Raw genomic sequence first — 19910 nt, 5'->3', positions numbered from 1 at the left:
GGAGAAGGCCGCCGTGGGCAGGCCCTGTGCACCCGGGAGCTGGGGCGGCCGGGCTTAGTCCTGCTGAGGACTCGTCAGAGGAACAAACCATAGAGCCCTGACGAGAAGGCACAGGAGAAAAGTGCCGTGGCCACGATTTCTTGGGTGTCGCACCAAAGCACAGAGAACACGGGGGAGAAAAGTGAATCGGATCACTGACACACTCGTGTGCATCAAAGGAAGCTATCGAGAGAGCAAAAAGGTGACCCTCGGGTTGGGAGGAAGTATTTGGGAATCATATATCAGATGTCGGAATGAAGGTCCACAATCTGTAAAGAACTCCTACAGCTGAGCAACAGGGGGGCAAAGGCCCGAATCGACCTTTCTCCAAAGAAGAGGCACGGACGGCCGATAACTGAAAAGATGCTCGTTAATTGCGAAGGAAACGCGAATCAAAACCACAGCGGGGTCCACACGCATAATCAGGGCTCCTGTAACACAGACCCCAGGAAATGGCAAGTGCTGTCAGGGGTGCGGAGAAACCGGACGCTCATCCCCTGAGTGGAAATGCAGAAGGGGCCGGCCGCTGCGGCGAATGCTACGGCGGCCCCTCACGCGGCTGGCCGTGGCGTTGCCGTAGGACCCAGCAGTCCCGCTTGCGGGTGGGTATGTGTCCAAAAGAACTGAAAGCGGGTTGTCCCAGGGACATTTGGACACCCAGGCTCACAACAGCCAGCGGGAGGAAGCAGCCCAAGTGCGCACGGACGATGGACGGAGCAGCAAAGTGTGATCTGTGCGTCCAACGGAGTGTTATTCAACCACAAGGCGTGAAATACCGACCCGAACCTTGTGGACGTTCCGCTCAGTGAAATTAGCCGGTCACAACAGGGCCAACTCCACTTATATGAGGTCCCTAGACCAGTCAAGGTCATAGAGACAGAAGGACACCCAGCCGGCTCAGTCGGTAGAGTGCCTGTGACTCTGGATCTCGGGGTTGTGTGTTCGAGCCCTGTATTGGGTGTAGAGATACCTTAAAGTCTTAAAAAAAATCATAGAGGCAGAAAGTAGAACAGGGGGGCAGGGGGCTCAGGGGAGTGGGGAGTTAGTTTTTGACGAGGAGTTCAGAGTTTCCGTTTGGGAAGGAGTTCTGGAGACGGTGGGGGGGGGCGACTTTGGTACCACAACAATATGATAATAGCAACAATGTAAACGCACTTAATGTCGCTGAATTACACACTTACGGTTGTTAGGAAGGTAAATTTTACGTTATGCTTTTTGTCACCATGAAAAATATCAAACCAAATCAAACCGAACCCTGCCCTGCCTGCAGCACCGGGGGCGACCCTTCTGCCACAGCTCTAAGGCAGCCTCGAAGGAAATCCAGTTGATTCTTTGGTCTGAGCCGTGCTGTGGTTCCCGTGGTCTAGAGGAAGGTCGGGGAGAAGTCCCGTCCGGCCCTGCGCTGACCACCTGGGCCCTGGACAGACAGAGCCGGGCCCTGCGTGACCACAGGGGACCCACATCGATGCTCCTCGGGCCTGAGAGATCGTCTGCCTGGGGTCCTCCTTTCTCACAACCCTTCTCCCCACCCCTGTACTGAGACCCTGGGAGCCCTCCTCTCCCCCCGGGCCCCCGCCGGCCCCCATCTTGGGCTGTGGACTCCCCCAGACTCCTTCTCGCTTGGAAAGCCTCGTGGCTCAGCTGTCCGCTCCCCGCTGCTTCTGCCGCTGGCCGGGGGTGGCCACCTTCCGGGTGACGGCGCTGGCTGGCCACACAGCTGCTTCTCCTCGGGTGACCCCAAGTGTCCCCAAACACCTGGATGGCTCACCTTTCGGGCCACCCCCTGGGCAGCCCCCACCACACAGATGAACCCTCACAACCCAGCTCACCACCTCGGGCACCTTCCGCGTGCACCTTCCTCGAGGGGGCCTGCTGCCTCCTGACAAGCGCCCCTCCCCCCATTACTGCTGGTGTTAGGTGCCCCGTCACCTCCCACATGTAGCCCCACAGTCCCCTGCCTGATGGAGTGGCACAGGTGGGATGGGCGGGGCCCCTGGGCAGTGCCGGGGAGGGGGCGGTCGGTGGGGAGAGCCCCTGGGACCTGGGAGGACAAGGGCCAGTGATGTGACTCCTGTGCTCTGTGCCTCCTGCGTCCTGCAACCCAGCAGACGATGCCTTTGAGGAATCACCAGAAAACAAGGGCAGAATAACCCCAGGCATCGCTGGTTCTCGGGCCGCGGGGAGTCTGACGCCCAGTGACAGGGATGCGGCAGGTCGTGTGGGCGCCGAGGGGCAGCCGAGGGCAGAGCTCCCTTCTCACTCCGACCCCACCCACCCACCCACCGAGAAGTCTCTGAGGCAAGCCCGGGCAGGGGTGCTGGCTGTGGTCACATCGGGGGCCTGGCTCCCTCCCTTACAAGCCCCCTACTTCGGGGGGGGGTCACCGCTGTCCAGCCCTCCCCCTGCCAGGCAAGGGTCCCGATGTTGAGGCTCGCAGGGCCGCGCCTTCTCTGAGCCCTCCTCCTTCCTGGTCCGTGGCCCTCGGACCCCACGCTTTCGTCAGCTCCTGCTGGCCCAGAGGATGGCCACCTGGGCTGGTTTCGGCCAGAAGGAACGCGTTTCGCCCTCCCACGGTGACCTTTAATTTGCCGGCTCCTGCCTGTCTCTCCCCCTCCCCCCGGGGCAGCCGCCCGATAGGGCGGGTCGGTCGGCAGGCACAGAGGACCCAGCTCCTGCAGTCCCCACCCTGAGGCCGCTTCAGAGCAGCCCCAGCCCTGGAGCCCAGGCCTCCCTCCTGCGGCCAGGTCCTTGCCCCTGCTGGCCCCGCCGCCCTCCTCTCCCTCTTCCCCTGACCCGCCCCGGCTGCCTTCCCGGCCTCTGTGCTTCCTGCAGACCTTCTGCCTCTAATCCCCGCAGAGGAGGAGGCCGAGGCCGAGCCCTGGACCGGAGGCTGGAGGCGGCTGGGAAGGGCCAGCGACTGGAGCCAGTGTGGCTCTTCAAAGGCCCCCATTTCTCTGCTGCTTCACCCTTTCCAGGGGCGAACGAGAGAAGGGGGGCCAGGTTTGGCAGACGCACGTACACGGCCCGTCACACTCGAATATTCCGCAGAAGCAGCACACGAGCGCCCACGGCTGCGTCCAATGCCAGTCAGACACGCACGTCAGACTATGTCCATCTATGTCCATCTATGTATGTGTGTCCTGTGTGTCCTCGGGCCACCGCACACCAGAGTTAGGCAGTGACGGGGCTGCCCGTGACGACCGGATGGCCAGTGACAGTGGGACTGCCCCGGACAGTGGGACTGCCAGGGACAGAGGGACTGCCCGGACGGTGGGGCTGCAGGGACCCTCGTGGGAGCCAGCGCTCCAGTTCGTCCAGCTTGGCGAGCCTTGCTGTTCCGGCCTAAAGCCGACGGAAGCCACGTGTGGGAGGGGCCCTCTGACGCCGGCCACATGCAGACCGCTTGTTTCGGCAGCTCACGGGCATCGTGTGGAAGGGGGGCCGGTTTCGAGTCGCCGTCCGTCACCGTCAGAGCGTGGAGGCGTCTCGGGGGCCCATCCGTGTGGCCTCCTCGTCTCCCCGCGACGGCTTTGAGGCCGGGCCGGCAGTGGCTCGCGCGGAGTGTCAAATGGCCCCCGAGCGTGTCCTCTCTTGAGGCCTGACCCCTCCCTGTGCCTCCCGAGCGCCAGCGGCTTCTGGCCCGGGTGCTCCGGGCACGCGGGCTCAGCCAGACCGCGAGGCCCTGAGGGAAAGGCCCGCCACCGTGCACGGAGGGAGGGGTCCCCACGGGCATCACTGACCGTTTTGGGGGATCACACTGGCAGCTCAGGCAGCGTCTGGTTGTGTGTCCTGGGGGCCCCCCGGGGCCTTGCGTGCGGGGACTTGACAAGCGTGGTCTGGACGGGGGCCTGGGAGTCTGAGCGGAGGGGCGGGTGAGCGCAAGACACGCGAGGTGGCTTCCCGGAGGAGGTCGCGGGACACGGTCCGATGCGTGTGAAAAGCGGCCGCTTCCCTGCGCCTGGAACCCGTCGCTACGATCAGGCAGAGAGGGTCCCGGGTGAGCAGAGCTGAGGCTTGTGCGGTGAGGCCGGCCGGGGCCGGCCCTCCCAAGGGTCCTTGTAGGACAGAGGCAGAGGGCGATGACAGAGATACACGGAGAGGGCCACGTGGGCGCGCAGGCACAGGCGGGGCTGGAAGAGGCAGGCAGGAGCCTCACAGGGGCCGGCGACACCTTGACCTGGGACCCCTGGCCCCAGAAGCAGGAGAGAACAGGCTCGTGTTGTTCTCAGCGCCCCGGTGTGTGGTGATGTGTCACCGCCGCCACAGGAGACCGACGCATGGACTTTGAGTGGCACCCGCCCGGGACCACCTCTCCAGATGAGCCCGCGACGCCGAGGCAGCGTGCGGCCCACCTCACGGGCTAGGTGCGGGTCCCTTTCTGCAGTGCCTCTGGGAGCTCCCGAGACACGGGATCTGTGAGCTTGCCCTGAGCCGAGCTCTCCGGGGAGGTAGAAGCACAAACACGTGCTGGTGGTCGGCACAGCTTCCAGCCAGCAAACTCCCCCCGCGGCTCGGCCGCCCAGGCTGGGTCTGCAGCCCTCCCGGTCACTCGCCACGCTGGCCCTGGGCTCTGCAGGGTGGTGGTCCCGGTCCCTCCGTGGTCAGACTCTGCCCGGCAGGCCGGGGTGGCGCCCGCGTCTTTGCCCTCCTCTGCCCTCCCAGGGGACGGGGTGCGAGGTGCCTGTGGGCAGTCCGGGGGCAGACACGGAGCTGCCGTGGGGCACCGAGGAGCAGGTGCAGGGGCTGTAGAACGGGGGTCAGCAGAGAGGGTCAGCTGACCAGCGGAGGAGGGGAACATGGACTGCAGGCCTCGGGTGCTTCTGTGTCACTGTCCGGAAGAGGGGGCTGCAGGGGGCTCCCCGGATGACAGGGGGTTGGGGGCACAACACGGGGGTTGCCCCCGATGGGGAAGGTCCCTGCGGCATCGTCCCCAGAGTGGGCACTTTGGAAGACGGGGCCTCAGGGTCTCCCGGGTGAATTCGGGATTGCCGTGAGGTTCCCGTGAAAAAAGCTGAAGGGACATGGGATCATCGGGTCACAGACGGTGGAGCCAGGGTACAGACAGGACCCTGTGACCCAGGGTCAGGGTCAGGACCGCAGTTCCCGGCGCCTCTGCAGCAATGCCCCATAGGTCAGAGTCCCATGAAGACAGAGGGGCCAGGGCAGAGTGTGTGGGGGCAACAGAACGGGGTATAGGTGGGGTGTGAGGCAGGCCAAGGGAGTCTGGGTCCTTGACAGGCAGCAGCTGCCCTGGGAGAGGGATGGACGTGCTCTGGGCAACCCCAGAGGACAGGATGGGGCCAGGTTTAAGGCAGGAAATTGGTCTCTTGTTTGGCCGTGCCATGGGCTGCTCTGTGAGGTGGTGAGCTCCCCGACCGGGGAGGTGTGGAAAGAGAGAGCCAGTCACCGGGCTTCCGAGCACCAGGAAGTGAGCATCTTGGCTCCAGGCTCTGCCTGCAGCAACCCGGTGTCTGAGGCCCCTGTGTGGGTAGGGGCGAGGCCGCCGCCGGAGGGCTGCAGGGCAGCGTCTCCAGGATGCCTTGCTGGGGGCTACGTCCAGGTTCGCTGTTTGCAGACACCCCGGCAGGGGCACCCAGCGTCCCGGGCCAGCCCAGCAGGGCCAAGGGTCAGCGGGGGCGGTCCCCCCTGCTGGTTGGGACTTGCCCGGCCCTGAGTGGGGAGACGGGCCGGGCCGGGCAGCGCTCCCAGCACGGCGCCGGAGGGGTTCGGCAGGGCGAGGCTTTCCGCCCAGCAAGGAGGGGCCGGGGAGACGGCTCCTGGAGCCAGACTCGCTCCCGCTGCAGAGCCAGGTGGGTGCGGGCCCCCCTCAGGCTGAAGGCCCCGCGGGCTGGGGGACAGGCAGCTTGAGGGCCTCAGGCCGGCCGGGGGGGTTGGACGTGTGGCCCTGACGGGAGAGGAGGCAGGATTCACAGCGGGCTGCGGCCCGGGCTGCCGTCTGAGGCGCCAGCTCGCAGGGGGGCACAGGTGCCCGAGGGGGCTGCTCAGGTCACCGTGGAAACACAGTCCCAGCGCTGATTTCCAGCTGCCTCCCACGCAGGAGGTCTGGGGAGGCCACCCCCCGGGCCTCACCTTTCTCTTCGGAGCGATGGCATGCCATGCGGCCCTCCCCCAGGCTCGCAGGGAGGCCCACATGCCACAGACACCCCGCGGCTGCTGCCATGAGGGTGGGGGGCGCCAGGAACGGGGTCCCCACCTCCAGGACAGCAGGGCGGGAGGTGGCCACACCCCGAGTGGCGGTGCCCACTGATTTTTCTCCAGGGCGGTCGGGAGCCTGAAGGTGCCTTGGGCCCAAGAGGCGGAGTCAGCGTGACAGGAGGGAGGCCCCGGGCTGGGTGGTGACCAGGCCCCGCCTCCCCGCCCAAGGCTGCGGCGGTGACATTCCTAATTGTCGGTGACTGACTCAGCCTCGCTTTCAAAGGTCTGGGTCAGGCCCACAGCCCCCGTCACTCTGGAATTCTGCTTCTCCGGGGAGCCGGCCCGCCCGAAGAGTGCTCCTCGCCCGGCCGGTGCCTCCCCCCGTCCCGTCCACACCCGCCCCGGCCATGGCCGTGCAGGTGCCCCTGTGGCAGCACTACCTGCAGGCCATCCGCTCGCGGGGGGCACGGCGGGCGCAGGACTTCCAGCGCGCAGAGAACGTGCTGCTCACGGTGCTGGAGCACGTGCACCACCTGGACCCCCGCTTCCTCGTGGACTACTCCCGTGACCTGGAGGCCTTCCAGTTTGCCCTGCGCACCTCGGAGGAGCCCCTGCACGTGGAGGTGCCCCTGCGGGTGGACGCGGACGCCCTGCTGATTGAGGAGGTGGGGGCCGCCGAGGCGGGCGACGGCCCTGCGCCCTGCCGCCTGGGTGTCTCCAGGGAAGGGGCCCGCCCGGAACGGTGGATGGCCAATGACGTCCTCAGCGTCTCCTCCGAGGGTGGCGCCGGGTGCCGCGGCCACATCGCGCCCAGCAAGGTCCTGCGCGTCCTCAAGGACCTTCTGGTGGCGGCCGTGGTGCACTGCAGACACCAGGGCCTCGTCACGCCAGGTAGCGGGCGGGACAGCACGCGCGTGTGCTGAGGTGTGTGTGTGCGTGCGTGTGCACAGACTCGCGATGGCTCAGTGGGTGTGCGTCTGCGTGCGTGTGCACAGACACGCGATGGCTCAGTGGGTGTCAGGGCACACGGGCTGGGGGATCCCGCTCTGAAATCCTTTCTGGTTCCAAACACTTCTAAGAACGCAGGTCACCCATTTCCACGTTGCCTGATTTTCACATGGTGACTTTGGCGGTAACACGTTAACGGATGTTACTTGACGAACAGCTAGAAGCTAAGTCCGGGGCACGGGGTTTCCGGCTGACCTGCTTGATGATGGTCCCTGCCATAGTTCTGGGCAGGTGGTTCTGTTATCAGTTCCAGCTCAGCATGACGGGCGTCCCCGCTTCCGGCATCTGGTCACAGTGCACGGAGTGGGAAGACTGCGTGGGTGCGTGTGTGCAGCGGGTGCAGGCCCAGGACAGCAGAGCACCCTCCTGGGGGCCAGAGCAAATACATCGGGTTGTCCTGGCAGAGAAGTGGGGATGCAAACAGAAGTCCCGTTTCCCTTGTGAAGGAACGGGCCATGGCGGTGGCAGCCGCCTGGTCCTCGTGTCTTTCATAACGTCAGAGAACGGGGATGGACGGTCAGCCCGTCGCAGGGACAGTGGCCTGCCCCGGGCTGCTCCGAGAGGCTTCTGGACGGTCTCCCGACAGCAAGAGGGGCGACGTCCAACCCTGGCCCCTCTCCAGACCTGCCTGGAGACCCGGGCGGGTGGCCACCCTCTCAGAGCTGACGATAGATAGAGCCCTCCCAGGGCAGCCGGAACCTGTCATCAGGCCCCTTGGACATCTTCTCTGGTCATCTTCTGAACCTTTCAATTACCGCAGGTGACTTGGCAGGGCCACTCCTGTCTTCTTCCATGATCTACGGTGGCCATGCCCACCCGGCCCTGTCACCTGCAGGCCGTCTGCCCCGCCTGCTGGGATGGCCCAGCCCTGGGCCTTTCAGGCACACTCTGAGCTGCCACTCCCAGGTCCCCACCGTCCCCCGGCCCGGCCCAGAAAGCAGAGGAGGCTGGGAGCCACGCCCAAGGGGCCGACCGAGCTGGGCACGCAGGGAAATTCCAAGCATCGCTCCCAGACACTTACCTTAAAAGGGAAGCAGAGCAACCCCAGGTGACGAGGTTCAGGCTGCCCGCACTTGGGAACAAACCGGTGAGACCGGGCTGGGGGCTGAGGCAGGGAGTGGCTGGGACAGGCTGCGGGTGTGGCTGGCCGCCCTCCAACCCGCCTCCAGTGGACAGAATGTGTGACCAATGGTAGGTAGGGAAATGAAGCCACCAGTAGTGGCTTTGGATGACAAGTGCCTCAAACCCTGAATTGGAAGGGGCCAGGGGTCACTGAGCTCCTTCCTTCCTGTGACCGATGGGGAAACTGAGGCCCATGTAGGCGATGGAGTGGTCCGGTGGCAGGGCCAGGACCTGGAATACCCCACAGGGGTTTGGGGGGAGCGGTCTGCATAATGGGGCCCAGGCTCCTTCCTACAAGACCCCCACGCCGTGGGTGGGCCAGGGCGGGCTGCGTGCCGCTGTAGGACGTGAGGAGCCCCACCCCCCGTGCTCAGTCCCTGCAGGCACATGTTGGGGGTTCCCTTTGGGACATGGCTCCCAGACGGTTGGTCCCCTGGCCCCTGACCAGCATCCTCACTGGGCAGTGCTGGGGGAGGGAAGGAGGGACGTCTCCGAGTCTGGTGTTGGCTGGGGTTGGTAAGGGCCGGTGACAGGAGTGTCCCCCACACTGCTCAGCTCCCCTCCTCTCTCTGCGGTATCAATTTGTTTACTGGGGGGGAAGGGACAGCTGAGGAGGAAGGCCAGAGGGCCCCGGGTCATCCCCGAGTGTCTCCGCCTCACCAGCCCCCAGCCCTGTCACCCTTGGAATGTCCCCTCCTGGGTGGTCTGGGGGCTCTGGGCTCTGGGTGTGGGTGCTGGGCTGGGTCCGAGGGGTGACGGGAGCGGGAAGCATCTTTACTGGAATGCGCCATCTGGCGTGTGGCTCTGGGGACCCGGGGTGTGGAGTGGAAGCCAGGCGCGTCCACTGTCAGCCTTTGGATCCAGGCCCTCCTGGGCGTGGGGCACCAGGCACGCATCTCCCGACACCGGGCCTCTGGGGTCACGTGTGTTAACCCCGAGCCGTCCCGGGTCTGGCCCTGTCCTTCACCTGCCCAGCCCCTTCCCAGAGGCGCGGGGGGCCGTCTGAGATGAGGGTTCCAGGGCACGGCGGGCTGTTGCAGGTTCTCTGAACGCGGACAGCCTGGAGGAGAAGGAGTCCCACCTGTCCCTGCTCGTGTCTAGCGGCTGGCGACCCATCCGGTTCAACATCGTGCCCATGGTGCGGAGAAAGCTCGGGGTGCCCGCCCTGGAGAGGGCTCAGTGGATGCGCGGGTTCCCTGAAGGCAGCTTGAAAAGGATCATCAGCCAAGAAGCGGCCCTGGTGCCAGCCAGTGCCCAGCACTGGAGGTCGGACACGCGTCCTGGGGTCTGTGGGGTCCTGGGGAGCCGGCGGGAAGGGGGCTGCCACCCCACTGTTCTTCCCACTCCAGGCAGGAAGGTCTGCGGGGACCCCCTCCCCCCGCCTCTGCCCCATAGGCTTCTGTGCCGCGCTGACGTCCCTGGGATCTCTGGGGGACGTGGGGTCATCACTGCCCACCGCCAGCTTTGCCCCTCTTGGAGCTGCGGGGAGGGTGGAGCCGTGCCCCCTGCCGCCCGAGCCGGGGGCCAGGGCGGGCTGTGAGGGGACACTCAGAGAAACGCAGAAGGCTCTGGACACCAGAGGCCGGGTGGCTCACCCAGGGTCCCGCAGGTTCCGGGGACAGTCGGGAGGGGTGTCCACACAGTGAGGTGGGGGATGCGATCGCACCGGGAATTTGCTAGCATTTCCTGTCCCGGTGGCCCTTCCCCATTAGGAGACGGTAGGTCCTCCTGCCAGGAGACCGCCACCTGTGATGTCCCCACCCCCGCCTGGCCCCAGAGCCCCAGCAGCCCCTGTGGGCGCCCCCCCCCCCCGTCTCCACCCCAGGAGTCTGCGAGCTGGGGGAGGTGCGGATGCCCCTTCCCCTCCCTCTCCGGCCGGCAAAGGGAGACCCCGAGTTGGTGTCCGTGAGCAGGAAAGACAGAGTAGGGGACGTGGGGCAGAGGCTGAGCTCCCCTTGAGACCCTGAACCAAGGGCCGGGGACTGAGCCCATCCAGCTCTGACAGGACTTAAACAGCAAGGCCGCTGTGGTTTGGCCAGGGTGATGCCCCACTGGCTCCCACGCCCGGGGAATGCAGCCCGGGGCTGAAGTAAGCAGGGGTCGCTCTCACGGTTAATCCTTGGAAGTGGATGACATTCATGGGGCTGGGCCGGGCCGAGTGCAGCGGCATAGTCCCTGCCGTGGCCTGGACCATCCTGTGGGGCTCAAGACCTGATCCTGGGGAGGCCACGGCTGGGGGCTTTCCTTTCTGGGGATGCAGCGTGTCCCTGGACGGCTGGCCGGAGCCCCGATGCTGACCGAGTATGTGTGCTGTCCCGGCCCCCAGGGTCTCCACGGACTACCTGCTCACCAGGCTGCTCGGTGCGCTGGGCTCCCTCCCGGGCCACCGTCTGGACGGCCTCTCCATCCTGGACCGGGTCAACCACGAGAGCTGGCGCGACGGCGGCCAGAGCCCCGGCCTGAACTTCAGTCACCTGAAGGTGCGCATAGGGGGCTCGTGGGCACACTGGCCCCCGTGGCCATGAACGTTACCGGCCGGGGCTCCCCACTCTGAGCCCTGTGCTGCTCACTGGCTGCTATGACATGGCTGGAGCCGTGTCCTCCTCGGCCCCTGTGACCATCAGGGGCTGAGAAGAGCAAAGGAAGGCCAGAGCCGGGGCACAAGACCTTGAAGGGGAAGTGGGCGGGGTCTCTGCCTGGAGCGAGCCGCGGTGGCGTGCGGAGGCCTGCCGAGTGCTGCTCCGTGATGGCAGCTGGGGGTTAACAGAGAGGTGGCCTGGCCTGCACAGGAGAGCCCGTCTGACCCGCTCCCCACCCTTGCAGGCCCTCATCCCACCCCCGAGGGGCCGGCAGCTTCTAAGAGGGCCCTTGGCGTCTGGCCCACTGTGGCTCCTGAGCCCCATAGTGAGCAGGGATGATGGGGGCTGGTGGGAGGGCACAACTGTGGCTGGGGAGGGGCCCTGGCTGGGGGGCTCAGGGACAGGGGGAGGAAGGTCCACTCTTACGGCTTTGATGCGGACCTGGGCCAGGACGATGCCACAGGCTCAGGCCGGTCTGTATAGCAGGAGTGCCGTCAGGGCGCAGGGCACGATGGGAAGGGCCAGAGGAGGGGCAGAGCCTCAGAATCTCCTGAGAGGGGTCCTGGGCACCACGGATGGGAAGCCAGAGTGGGGCCCCAAGGTCCCTCCGAGCCTGGACTCAGTGGCAGTGCCTCGGGGAATTGGGGAGGTGGCAGGATGGGGACAACAAGTGGAGAGGGGCTGGGGCTCGATCTGGGACCTCTGGGGGGAGGTATGGAGTGTGGGGGAGAGGTGCAGGGGTCAGGAGACTTCCAGGGGACAGCTTCCATAAGGGTGATGGGCTGCGGGTGGGCAGGAGTGGAGGTGGTGGGAAGGTGGTGTGGGTCACAGGGGGCTGGGCGGGTGTGGGGGTGGAGGGAAGGTGGGGAGGGCCACAAGTAGGTGGGCAGGGGTGGGGGTGGAGGGAAGGCCGGAAGGGCTGCAGGTGGGCAGGGACGCGGGTGGAGGGGAGGCCGGGGGGGCCACGAGTAGGTGGGCAGGGACGGGGGTGGAGGGAAGGCCGGGAGGGCTGCAGGTGGGCAGGGGTTGGGGTGGAGGGAAGACGGGGAGGGCCACAAGTAGGTGGGCAGGGGTGGGGGTGGAGGGAAGCCGGGAGGGCCACAAGTACTTGGGCAGGGGCGGGGGTGGAGGGAAGGCTGGGAGGGCCGCAGGTGGCTGTGCAGGGTTGGGGGTGGAGGGAAGGCCAGGAGGGCTGTAGGTTAGCAGAGGTGGGGGTGGTGGGAAGGCCAGAAGGGCTGCAGGTGGGCAGGGGCGCAGGTGGAGGGAAGGCCGGGAGGGCGGGGCTGGGCCGGACCGCGTACCCCGCCCCGCTGCAGACGGTGCTGCTGTGGGCGTCCGCGCTCTTCCCGGCGCCCGAGGACTGGGCGGAGCTGCAGGGCGCCGTGTACCGGCTGCTGGTGGTGCTGCTCTGCTGCCTGGCCACCGGGAACCTGCCACACTTCGTCTACCCCAAGCGGAACCTGCTGAGCGACGCCGGCCTGGACCTCAACGCCCTGTACCAGCGCGTGGAGCGCTTCGCCAGCCAACCCGAGGCGTCCCTGCGCATCCACGTGACCCACCTGGGCCGCGGCCCCCCGCCGCGCATCAGCAGCGGGGTCAAGGCCCTCCTGCAGCTGCCTGCCAGCGACCCTGCCTACTGGGCCACCGCCTACTTTGATGTCCTGCTGGACAAGGTGGGCGTGGCAGGGGCGTCTCAGACTGCCCGGGGTGACACGCGGGGGTGGGGGGGACCCGCTCCCCCGGGGAGTGGGGGGGGCAGGAGCTGAAGGAAGGCCGGACGGGCCGGTCCTCGGGCCGGCAAGAGCCGGCCGGGGCAGACGTGACATCCGGAGGTCAGACAGGCCACGAGCGACCCTGCCCACTGGTGCCCCAGGGCCCCAGGGTAGCGTGTCCGAATGTGCCTCCAGAACCACCCCCAAACCCACGTCCGGTAAGTGCTCAAACCCCGCCTGCCTACGCTGGACTCCGTTCCTCAGGAAGGGGTGTGGCTGTCCCTGGGCCTCACGGGGCCAGTTTCCTGCCGCATCCCGAGACTCGGGAGGCCCATGCCGTGTCCTCGGACTTTGCATCCTGCGTCCGGCCTGGTGTTCAGGGGTCGCCCGGCTGTTCTGGGGACCGCACCTCCTTGAGTCTCCGAGGTTCTGCAGGCTCGCTAGGCCCTCCCCTCCCCTGCTCCCGCAGAGCCCGCTCCCGCTCCTCTCCCCCAGGGCCAACCCTCACCCTCACCCCAAAGAGCCAACCCGGTCTCCCTGTAGGACACGTGGGGCCCCGGGGGACGGCAGCAGGAGGGCTGGTGCGTGCCTCGTCCTCCACAAGCACCTGCTGGGGCCTCCTCTGTGTCGGGCCCATCCGGGGACACCTGTGTGTGAGGAAGAGCCCCCCCCCCCCCCCCCGCCGCCCCCAGGCGAGTGGGCCCTGCGTGGGTCCACCTGTCAAGAGGACCGTGCAGGCAGAGACCCAGACGCAGGAAGTCCTGGTGGCCAAGGAGCACGTGTTGTCCCGCGCCGCGTCCAGGACCCTGCGATGGGCTCCGAGGTGCCTCTGTGACCCCTCTGTCCCCCGCCCCGTCTGCAGTTCCAGGTCTTCAACATCCAGGATGAGGACCGGATCTCGGCCATGCAGAGCATCTTCCGGAAGACCAAGACCCTGGACGGCAAGGAGTGCTGAGCGGCCTTTGCTCGGTCTTCACCACCCACAGCCGGGCTGCACGGCCCCGCGGAGGACCCGGGACACTTGGGGAAGGGAATGGGCTTCACCCCGAGGCAGGTGATGGGCGGTAGAGACGGCCACCTCAGACTGCCCGGGGGATGGCCTCCCGGGACTCTGGGAGCGCCGGGCAGGAGGTCCCCCGGAGCAGCTGCCTGGTCTCCCCAGGGCCTGGGACGAAGGCGCCTCGTATTTCACAAGACGCGTGTGGGTCTGTGTGATGTCATCAGACTCTCAGAGCCAAGCGTCTGCCTGAGACCTGGAGCTCGAGGGCTTGTCCCGACCTGAGTCCCATGCTCCTCCGTGGTGATGTAATGCTATATATCTGATCTTGAATAAATTAACGCGCCGGGTAGGCTCGGTGGGGACGGCAGCCGCCGCTTTCCGTGTATCTATGTGGAGAATATTCCCCTGGAGACACGGAAGGAAACTGAAGCCAGCAGAGGGGACGCCTGTGGCTCCCTCTGCCAACAGGGGCTGGTCCCGCCGAGGTGGGGCATCTTCCGTCTTATTCAAGGTAGCATCTCCTGGCATCTGACGCCACCCCCGCTTCTGTTCTCAGGGCTCCGTGTCCCCACCCCGCGCCCTCTCGTCGGCCCATGACGGCCACCTGCAGCCCCTTCCCCGCTGAGCTCTCACGTGACCTTCGTGTGCCCTCGCCTAGCAGACAGTGTCCACTCTCCACCCTCTGCCTCTCAGTGCTATTTATGCCCCGGCGTCTGAGCCACGGCCCGCACCCTGGCTCCTGTAGAGGGACCTGCAACCCCACGGCGATGCGTGTAGCGACACCTTCCCCAAACCTCCTGCAAAGCAGCCCCCGGCCGAGTGCCCGAATCGCCACACACAGAGGAGAGGAAATGCCAGGGCCTTTGAAGGCTGTGTGATTCGGGACCTGAGCTGACACGAATACAGGGGGACACAAAATGCCATGAGGGTAGAGGCTGTCAGAGCACAGGACCTTGACGTTGCAGAGAGGGAGGGAGGCAAACCATAAGAGACTCTTAAATACTGAGAACAAACTGAAGGAGGATGGGGGGTCGGGGAGAAGGGTAAGTGGGTGATGGGCACTGAGGAGGGCACTTGCTGGGATGAGCACTGGGTGTTGTATGGAAACCGATTCGACGATAACTTATTTGGAAAAAAAAAAAAGAACACAGGACCTTGGTCCAATCCGATTCACAGTGGGGACAAAGTGTCCAGGCCCACCCTGCGGTCATTTCCTCAGTGTCTGAGTGTGTCTCAGGGCGCCTGTACCTGGAAGAACTAAGGGCCTCAATGGTGGGGAAGGCCAAAGGGAAAAGTTCAAAAACACATCTATTCTCATGGCCAAAACAGTCTAGCAAAACACACTGTCTCCCAGGGGCAATAGCAGAACGTAGCATTACCCCGAAAGACCCGAATTCACCAGTATAACCTTAACAAAAATCGGATGAATCAAAAACGCGACACTTAGGTATCAATCCAACAAAATATGCAAAATATCTGTATGAGGAAAATGACAAAACTCTGATGAACAAAATCAAAGAAGAGGTAAATAAATGGATGTCCCATGTTCATGGATAGGAAGACTCGAGGTTGTCAAGATGTCTGTTCTCCTCAACTCGATCTGTGAGTGCAAATTAAAACAACTGGGAGGAAACTCCATGTGCCGATGTTGGAACGTTGACAGCATCGAATGCTGGCGAGGACATGGAACATCAGGAGCCGGGAGGAATGCAGGTTGATGGTTTCTTAGAAAACTAAACACTCTTTTACCGCCCGATCCAGCAATTGCACTCCTTGGTATTTACCCAAAGGAGCTGAAAACCCATGTTTGCCCAAAAACCTGCATATGAATTTTTACAGTGACTTCATTCGTAATTGCCAACACTTGGAAGCCACTCAGGTGTCCTTCAGTAGGTGATGGATGAACAGTGGTCCGTCCAGACAAGGGGAGATTACTCAGTGCTGAAAAGAACTGAGCCATCAACCCATGAAAAGTCAGGGGGGAACCTTAAATTATTGCTTACTACTTAACGAAAGCTTAGTACTAAATGTAAGAAGCTAATTTGAGAAGGCTACATTCTGTATGATTCCAACTCTGACATTCTGAAAAAGACAGTGGAAAGATCAGTGGTTGCCAGGGGGGAGGGATGACCAGGTGAGGCACAGAGGATTCTTAGGGCAGTGCAAATACTCCGTGTGGTACTAAACTGATGAATACATATCATGACGCGTCTGTCCAAACCCACAGAGTGCACAACACCAGGAGTGAGCCCTGATGAGAGTAAGGGGCTTTGGGTGATGTTGACATGTCTGCGTGGGTTCGTCACCTGTAACACCTGGTCCCTCTGGTGGGGGCTGTTGGGGACGAGGAGGCTGTGCATGTGTGGGGGCAGGGGGTTATGGGAAATCTGTACTTTCCTCTCCATGTGGCTGTGTGTCTACAAACTGCCCCTGAAAATAAAGTCTAAATAATCAAATGAATTTATAATGTTCTATTTCAGTTGGATCATGATGAATGACAGCAGATCCCTTTAACTGAACCAAGTTTTAGCCTGTAACCAAGGTGCTGTGCTGGGTGCTGAGTGTTACGGATCTAGGAGAACAGGACAGCACAGCCTGTGGCATGTGCTTCGTGGTGGCCGATCTGTGGAATGAGTTCTTTCCAACCCCGTCGGGTGGGGGGAGCAGTGAGAAACAATTGTGTTCACTGGGAAGAGGCAAGAAGTTATGTTTCCAGTCTTGCCCCAGGCTGAGGTTGACCTCCCTGCTCTGTGTCACAATATAGGCCCCATGGACCTTTGTCATCTGGACTGGGCCTGTGGGGTATCTTGCTGGCTCACTCTTTTGATGACCTCATGCTAATAAGACCCGGGGAGCATTGACTGGCAAGTGCTTTGGATGCCTCGTAAGATGCGTTTATGCCAAAGGGTGGGAGAGAAATGGTAGAGTCTCAAGGGTCTGTCTCATAGCTGGCGATTTGAGAGGTTCGGGGGTCTGGGCATGCCGAGACATTGCCTCTAAGGAGTAGCGGAAGTTTTGATGCCTTGCCCCACCTCCTGTGATGAGCAAGGACGATGCCAGGTGGGCCTCACCGATTTTGGAGGTTGTGTGCATCTTACTCGGAATGTCCCTGCGTCAGGCGATGCAGAAGGCTCTTAGTGGGGCCGGGGCGCAGGTGAGCTCTCCATGCTGCGATAAGACCACTGCCCTGAGGGTGCCCCTGGGAGAAGGGGACACCACACGGCATCTCTGAGAACTCACACGGGAGCCAGGGTGCGCCATCTGCAGCGCAGAACCGCTCACGGCTCAGAGCGCAGCGTCCGTCACGGTGCCGGGCCCCGGTGGAGAATGAGCCACTGGCCACGAGGCCCTAGGTGACTCTGGGACCTGAGCCGCCCACCTCGAGCCACGCGTTACAGGGTCCTCACCGCGGAGCGAGGCGGGAAAAGGAAGTAAAAGGCGCAGATACCGGAAAAGAAGTAAAGCTGTCTTTTGCCTAGATGCATCGCTCACCTGCATAGAACATCCAAAGGAATCCACGAAAAACCTTGTGAATTTGGCAAGGTTAGAAGACAGGTTAATAGAGAAAAATCAACTGCACTTGCATACATTAAGAATAAACAATTGGACATAAAAGTTTAAAATACCATTTACGGTAGTCAAAACTAACGCACCCGGGAATAGATCTAACGAAGGCTATGGAAGCCCTTGCGCCGAAACATTGTGGAGTATAATTTAAAAGACCCAAATCAATGTTCATGGGAAGGAATTCATATTTTGATGATTTCCGTTGTCTTTAACTCGATGCATAGATTTACTGCAATTCCTATCAAAATTCCAGGAAGCTATGCTGAAAAAATAGACAAGATGATTCCAAATTTACACGAACATTCAAAGGATCTAGGAGAGGAAAAGCAATCTTTCAAAAGAGAGAGCAGAATCGGAAGACTTGAACTAATTGGTTTCAAGACGGCTCACGAAGCTGCGTTACCGAAGGCGGTACGCGACAGGGAGGAGGCCGTGACACGGGGGAGAGGCCAGAAGCAGGTCTGCTCTGCTGGTCAGTGGCAAAGCGGCCGCCCCAGTCAAGTGGGAAAAGGACAGTCTGTTTAACAATCGTTGCTTGAACGACTGGCTGTCAGCGCGGAAAAACGGCAAACCCTGGCTCCTTTCCACCCCATTCACAAAATTAGCATAAAGTGCACCATGAACCCCTCCACACAAAAGCTGACACCGCAAAGTTTCCAGAAGAATCTTCCTATGAGGATATCAATGTCAGCAAAGGTGTTCTGGAGAGGTTCCCGACAGCACAGACCACGAGAGAAGCCGCAGGAGCTCACCAAAGGAAAAGACGTGCCCTTTGGAAGACACGATTAAGAAAATGAAATGGTAAGCTGCGGGGAGGGAGAAAAGGCTCACCACTCTTCCGGCAGTATCCCGAATCTATAAAATAACGACCATAGGGGCGCCTGGGTGGCGCAGTCGGTTAAGCGTCCGACTTCAGCCAGGTCACGATCTCGCGGTCCGTGAGTTCGAGCCCCGCGTCGGGCTCTGGGCTGATGGCTCGGAGCCTGGAGCCTGTTTCCGATTCTGTGTCTCCCTCTCTCTCTGCCCCTCCCCCGTTCATGCTCTGTCTCTCTCTGTCCCAAAAAAAAATAAAAACGTTGAAAAAAAAAATAACGACCATAAATTGACAATAAAAAAGAGGACAATCAAGGAATAGGAACAAATGCTTGAGCCGACAAGTCTCACAAGAAGACTCACACGTGGCCAGTCTGCACGTGAAAAGATGCTCGATATCATCGGTCATCGGCGAAAGGCAAATGAAAACCAAATCACGTGCGCCGTCACACCCACTAGACAAGAAGACAACACCAGACATCGGTGAGGCTGTGGAGGGACTGGGACTCTCGGATGCTTCTGGTGAAGATGTAAAATGTTAGGAGCACTTCAGAGGGTTTTGTGGCGTCTTATAAAGCTGAAGGGTTACGGTGGGACCCCACGATTCCCTCGTAGTTATTTTCCCAAGAGCAGTGAACACGTGTGTCTGTGCAAGGCCACGTGTAGGAAAGTCTATCACAGCCTTATTCATAATAGTCCCCAACGGGAAGGTCCCTTCACAGCGGATGATAAACAGATTGTGATCTATCCGTACAAGGGAAAAGCACCAGCAAGGAAGACAGTGTCCCCGCGTCCCCACGGCAACACGCGTGACCATCAAGAGTGTTAAACGAAGGCAGCAGACACAATAGGGACTATGTCACGCAAACACCTACAAAGCTGGTCTGTGCTGACGGTCCGGTGGGGGCACTGACCGGCTGGGGGCACAGGGCACCTGCCACCGGATGGGGATTCCTTTCTCATCCCCATGTCTGCTGCAGGAAAAACCCAATCAGGACAGGGCTGCTGTTGGGACAAAGGCCACGTCTCCAAGGTGGCCCACACGGCCCTGTCCAGCCTTCTCTGGAAGAGCCTCCCTCCACCCACCTTCCACTTCTGGATTCAGACCCTCGGTCCCCTCAGCTCCCGTGTGCGTCTCTCCTGGTGTCCGTGAGCTCACGGGGCGGACGGCCTCCGGTCATCCCCGTGACCCCAGCGGCCTCCAGACGTCCCCCACGACCCCAGCGCACTCAACCGTGCCGGCCGGCACCTGGGTGAGTGACGGGGGCCGAGCCAGGCCGACCCCTGCCCTACACAAGGTCACGGGCTGTGGGTGTCCACCTCCGCTTGAGGCCCTCCTCCGGGGACTCTTAGGACCAGTGAGGATGTGGAGGCACGGGTGCAGCTGTGATCGAGTAGAGCCGAGGCTGCATGTTCCAGAAGTCTTAGGAGAAGCTAAGGGCGCCTGGGCAGAAACCCCAAGTAAGGGGGCAGTTAAGGGCCAGAGGGCCAGAGGGGGCCAAGCCAAGAACAGGGAGGGGTCGGGGTGCAGAGGCCACGCTCAGATATGCATCTGAGGCCCCCAGACTCTCAGCACATGTGGAAGCCCGTGTGCCTACGTCGTGACCTTCAGTCTTCCCAGGTCAAGTCCTGGCTGTGTGCTCCAGGCATGTTGGCGCCTTAATCTCTGTGACTCTGATCACAAGTCATGAGTAATAAGCCCTGTGGGTCATGGGGGGTGCCCTGGTGGTGTGGGGGGTGCGGTATTTTGCAGGTGCGAGATCTGGGGCAGGGGGTATGGTGACAGGGCCCCTACACACTGTTTTCCAGCCCTGGGGAGGCCCTAGGCAAGGAACTGCCCCCAAGCAACCCCCATGAGGGCACAGTCAGGGGCCAGACTCTTCCGCCGCCCACCCTACACACAGTGAGGACAGA

The 19910-nt window shown here is 62.5% G+C and overlaps 1 protein-coding gene and 1 long non-coding RNA gene across 2 annotated transcripts; one reads left to right on the top strand and one right to left on the bottom strand.

Moving 5' to 3' along the window:
- Positions 1 to 5709: 5709 nt before the first annotated feature.
- On the top strand, positions 5710 to 13983 carry MAB21L4 (mab-21 like 4). The gene is made up of 6 exons (XM_086720167.1): positions 5710 to 5849; positions 6319 to 7086; positions 9366 to 9591; positions 10652 to 10805; positions 12221 to 12577; positions 13479 to 13983. The coding sequence occupies exons 2-6, from the start codon at positions 6603 to 6605 to the stop codon at positions 13569 to 13571; spliced, it is 1314 nt and encodes a 437-aa protein (XP_086576293.1). The 5' UTR covers positions 5710 to 5849; positions 6319 to 6602; the 3' UTR covers positions 13572 to 13983.
- On the bottom strand, positions 7286 to 8702 carry LOC147578785 (uncharacterized). The gene is made up of 2 exons (XR_015255666.1): positions 8225 to 8702; positions 7286 to 7600 (listed from the first exon to the last, which is right to left on the bottom strand). It is a non-coding gene; the product is annotated as an uncharacterized LOC147578785 (long non-coding RNA).
- Positions 13984 to 19910: the final 5927 nt, after the last annotated feature.

The sequence above is a fragment of the Puma concolor genome, chromosome C1, assembly GCF_028749965.1.
Source record: "Puma concolor isolate L17-30 chromosome C1, mPumCon1.1.hap2, whole genome shotgun sequence".
NCBI lineage: Eukaryota > Metazoa > Chordata > Mammalia > Carnivora > Felidae > Puma > Puma concolor.
Note: the sequence above shows the minus strand (reverse complement) of the source record. Positions and strands in the feature narration are given on the sequence as shown.

Excerpts from the sequence above, each read along its gene's own strand:
- MAB21L4 (XM_086720167.1), top strand. The coding sequence starts at position 6,603 with ATGGCCGTGCAGGTGCCCCTGTGGCAGCACTACCTGCAGGCCATCCGC. Across the intron at positions 9,592-10,651 it reads GCCAGTGCCCAGCACTGGAG|GGTCTCCACGGACTACCTGC; the intron begins GTCGGACACGCG and ends CCCGGCCCCCAG. Across the intron at positions 12,578-13,478 it reads TTGATGTCCTGCTGGACAAG|TTCCAGGTCTTCAACATCCA; the intron begins GTGGGCGTGGCA and ends CCCCGTCTGCAG.